Source organism: Sinocyclocheilus grahami, unplaced genomic scaffold (genome assembly GCF_001515645.1).
Source record: "Sinocyclocheilus grahami isolate Dianchi unplaced genomic scaffold, SAMN03320097.WGS_v1.1 scaffold680.1, whole genome shotgun sequence".
NCBI classification, from domain to species: Eukaryota; Metazoa; Chordata; class Actinopteri; order Cypriniformes; family Cyprinidae; genus Sinocyclocheilus; species Sinocyclocheilus grahami.
In genome coordinates, this window is record NW_015505859.1 from 453,841 (window position 1) to 458,805 (window position 4,965).

The 4,965-nt window shown below is 41.0% G+C and overlaps 1 protein-coding gene across 1 annotated transcript in view; it reads right to left on the minus strand.

Moving 5' to 3' along the window:
- LOC107559264 (centromere protein F-like) overlaps positions 1–4,965 on the minus strand; it is a 25,353-nt gene that overhangs the window by 8,650 nt on the left and 11,738 nt on the right. The window contains exon 7 of the mRNA XM_016243016.1: positions 1,745–4,125. Coding sequence (XP_016098502.1) covers positions 1,745–4,125 — 2,381 coding nt within the window. The remainder of the gene's footprint in view (positions 1–1,744; positions 4,126–4,965) is intronic.

Genomic DNA, 4,965 nt, shown 5'->3' on the forward strand with positions numbered 1-4,965 from the left:
CATCCTAGGTGTATATGACTTTCTTCTTTCAGACGAATCCAGTCGGGGTTAGATTAAACATTGTCCTGGCTATTCCAAGCTCTATCATTGCAGTCAGCAGGCGTTGCAGTGTTTCAGTCCAAAAGAAGCGCTCATCCATTAAAAAAAAAAAAAAAGTGTCTCACAAGGCTCCGGGGGGTAAACAAAGGCCTCCTGTAGCAAATCGATGCGTTTTTGTAAGAAAAATATCCATATTCAAAATGTAATAATCACTTTAATCTAGCTTGCGCTCACTGTTGTAAACCGAAGCAGTTCCGGGCGGATGACACATAAGTTCGGGGTTGCGCATGCGCCGCTCAGAAGAGATCAAAACAAAACAACGGTCACTAATTAGAAGTACAAAACGAGGATTTGTAAAGAATGTCAGAGGATTTCGATATAAGCCAAGAGGAGGCTGGTTTTAATTTGCTAAAATAAGGAAACTTTGCTTCCTTTGATCCTGTAAACAAACGTTGGTTTTCACAAGACTCACTGGCGCATGCGCAACGCTGACCTCATACGTCAACAGCCCGGAGCTGCTTCCATGTACAACTGTTGGCGCAAGCTAGATTAAAGTGATTATTACGTTTTGAATATGGATATTTGTCTTACAAAAACGCATCGATTCGCTACAGGAGGCCTTTGTTCAATGCCCGGAGCCGTGTGAGTCTTTTTTTTTTTATGGATGGGCGCTTTTTATTTCACTTCTTTTGGACTGAAGCACTGCAACACCCGCTGACTGCAATGATAGAGCTTGGAATAGCCAGGACAATTTTTAATATAACTCCGACTGGATTCGTCCGAAAGAAGAAAGTCATATACACCTAGGATGACTCTGGGAGCCACAGTCTAATTTTCATTTTTGGGCTAACTAACCCTTTAACATTTGTAGATGGTCTAAAGCAAAAGAGTTGTAAAAATTCGGAAAATATTTTAGAGCTTATGATTTGTTTAAACAATAAAACATATTACACATGAATGAATAAATCAGTATATATAAAATGATTTAATTTACAAGTGTCATGTTAGTGATTTTTTTTCATGTAAGCTATGGCTTCTGACCTTTAAATCAAAACGTACTCATCATTTTATGACATCAATTACTGCTTTATTTAATCAGAAACAGTCTAAATGTTATTTGTGTAGGCTATTTTACTTTTAATTTAATTAGAAGTAGGCCAACAGCGCCCCCTACAGTTTAAAAATTACCAAACGGACATTAGGACCTGGGGGAGGCTGCCACTGCTGCCGCTGCACGTGCTATTACTGTTTACTCTATGACACACCGAACGCATTCTGTAGGTGCTTTCACAGATTAAATGCAGCGCTCCAAAAGAGTGAATCTAATCATCACTCAGACAAAACTTTGCTTCAAGAATGATCCACACTGCTGACGTGATCTAATCGCTAGCACACCCTGAGCACATGGGAGTTAAGGTATTCCTCTTATCAGCAAGACATAGACATAATTTTTCATATCGGGCCAATGCGATATTTACATTTAAAGCCATTATCGGCCAATTCCGATATCAGTCCGATAATATCATGCATCCCTATTAAATAGATAAAATAATTGGAGAAGTCCGGCATATATGAGAGAAGCCTGTCATTTCAAGATCGAGGTAAAAAAAAAAAAAGGCAGAAAAATGAAATATGCCTGTTCAAAATTACATTAAGACGCATTAAGAAAATTGCCAAAAAACATTTCCATTTTAATAAAACGTACCTGCTCCTGAAGAGACTGAATCTCTACCTTGGAGTTTGCATGAAGGACAGTCAACTCCTGTCCTATTGGGGAGCCACTTTGTAACCCTTCCATTGTGCTTGACATTTCTTCATTTCCAGTGTTCTCTAAAAGTAAGGCAGCATCTTGTGTAGCACAAGTGTCTTTACCTAAGTGTTTCAGTTTCAATTTCAACTCTTCATTCTCTCGTTTAACAGTCAGAACCTCTTCTTGTATCACACCTCCCTGTAGAGCAAGCTCTGAATTCTGAGCCTTCAACACATTCAGCTCAAGCTGAGCGTCCTGTAATTCCTTTGTTACTCGTTCTAGCTCTTTGAGATCACCTGTGAAATGTTGTGGAACATGATTTTGGAAGTTCAGAAAGTCCAGCTGCTCATCTTGCAAGAGAGAAGTTGCGTTCTCATCAATTACCTCAGAAAGTCCAGGTGCTTCCGAAACAGCACTAGAATTCAGAGCATTTCCACAATGTACGTCTGAAGCGAGACATAATTCATGTGGCTTGATAGCTTCAGTCACTTGCAGCTTATCAGTTATCTTACTAGTGTTGGTTTGGTCAGTGTTTTGACTAACAGGAAGCTGTACAGTAGGCCGTGAGAACTTCTCCTTCAAAATCGGTTGTGTGTCATCACTAAACATTTCATGGTCGCTTATGCTTGTGTTGCTGAAGACCGAATCACAGCTTAGTTCTCTTGAGATCTCTGTAGACAGTTCAGGAGGCGTAGAGACCTCATTGGGGGCGATGTTCATCCTAGTGTGTTTTTCTTCTTCAAGAAGACAGATTTTCTCTTGACATTTTTGCAATTCCTCGCTCTGCTTCTGGAGGGCGCATTCTTTGTCGTGCAACTCTTTCAACAGGTTCTCAATGTGCTTGCTCTGGCTTTCAAAAGCTTGGGTAAGGTGCTTGGTCTGAGTGGTCACTTGCTTCTGTAGGTCCTCCAGCTTTCCTTGAGCTAGTTTCGCCTTCTCTGACTCTTGGTCTCGTGCTGCCCTCAGGCGCTCCACCTCTAAAACTAAAACGGTAGTGCTGTCCAAATCTGAGGCACTTTTACTCAGTGTTTGAGTCCTGCCTATCTCTGCGACAGAGGTCTTGTCCTCTGTTGGTTTAGTTTGTGCTCCAAGATCCATAATCAGCTCCACTGTTCTGGATTCTTTGCAGACCACTGTGTTCTGAAGGTTCACAGAGTCACAGATGGACTCTTGACTGTCAGGAGAAGAAACCAAGTCTTTGTTTTCTGTAACGGCAGGATTCTTATCAGTGTTTGGATGGTGTTCTAGTTGTAAATATGTGACGGGAAGATTGTCTTTTGATATCTTCTCTTTCAAACTCTGAGATTTTCTAAGATTCTCCAGCTCTTCTTGAAGCTGTACAATCTTTAGTCCTTCCACTTCCTCTTTTCTGATCCGCTTCCTTACCTCTTCTCTCTCCCTCTCTCTTTCCTCCCATTCCTGTGCAAGCTTGAGCTGAAGGTCTTGCAAGTCCTTTTTCATTCGAGTCATTTCTTCCTCCATGCAAGTCTCCTTTCGCTCCATCTCAGCCAAGGCGTTCTTCAGCTGGGTATCTTCTTCCTGGTCTCTCTCCATCTCTTCCAGCCCCTTTTCAGCTTCTCTTTCTAGCGCATTAAGATTTTCTCTCAGTTTTGTGCTCTCTTTCTTCTCTTGCTCCAGCTGGGCTTCCAGTTTTGTCACGCTGTCTTTGAGCTCAAGAGCTTTGGCGCATTGCTGCTCTGTCTGTGTCGAGTGTTTCCGACTCAACTGTTTCAGTTTGGTCCTAGCCTCGGATTCCGCTCTTCTCTGGGTTTCGAGGTCTTCAAGTCGCTTCTGAAGCTCATATTTCAGATCTTGAAGTTCATCGCGAAGCTCCATGTTCTCTTTCTTCAGATCTTTTAGAGGTGCAGAGTCACATTTTTCTGTTTTGCAAGATGTGTCATCTACCTGTAGGCTGCAAGAGATGTCCGATTCACTTTTAGGCATTGTGCCGCTGGTTGACTCAGATGTGAACGAGTCCGTGTCCACGTCTTCAATACCTGTGTCTTGTTCGGTCACTGTGGTCTCTACATCAGTCTCACTCAATCTCAGAGAGTCACTTGGATGCGTTCGGATTCCTTTTCCTTTAAATTTCTGTGATTCCTCAGACTCAAATTTTCCAATGTGCTCCGAGTCGATGCCCTCTCCTGGCTCTCTGCCAGAGGGGTACTTCATTCTCTCCTCTTCTCTTGTTCTTCCTGTTTTAGGGGCTTTCTTTCTCTGTGAGGAGTGGTTGTAAGGAGGAGAGCGGTCATGATGGAGGGAAATGGAGGGAGAGAAGCAGTCTCCTTCAGAGCTGAAGTGAGGAGCGGCCACAGCTGGAGGAGCAGCCAGCTGAGCTACAGGAAAGAGAATAATCAAGAAATTATAAAAATTATGACCAAATACACCAAAAGTAACACTTATTATTATCCCAATGTAATAACAATAGACAAACTATATTAATCAGTGGAAGATTTGCATAGTAATGATAATAATAAGCCAAAAGGCATCGTATTACAGTCATTTTACCATGATTATAAATTTTTTTTTTACATACACAATTCATTCTCAAGTAAAAGTACTTTTTGAAGTAATTCAAGTCAATTTGTTTTACATTATTGTGGGATCCTGGGACATGTTGATGGTATGATGAGGTCAGTATTATTTTGTTAAATTTGGTGTGTGTGTTGTTAATGTGTATTTATGTGATGTATAATTGTTTATGTATGACACCAGTGTCAAAGACAAATTTCTGCTCTGTGACAAACAGAATGGATAATACAGTAAAACAAGCTGAACATGCTTACAAGCCTTTAAGAGAATTGTATGCACATATATGCACTTTATTTCATATAATAGTTCAATACTATGACACTCAAGAACAGTAGTAGTAATATATTCAACTACATAACAAATGCTCATAGTCAGGTTTCTAAAATGTATGGTCTTATAAACCATACATGTAAACAATGAAGGTTGGGAGGATTTGGGATCCATTGCTTTGACTGGCTTGTCTAACCCATCACAACATTTTGTACTGTACATTGATTTTTGAAGGTGTACTGTCAAAGTTTGGTCAGAAGAGGGAGGCAAACACATGTGATGTGTGTAACAGGGCAGGGCCAAAACACACACACACACACACACACACACACACACACACACACACACACACACACACACACACACACACACAC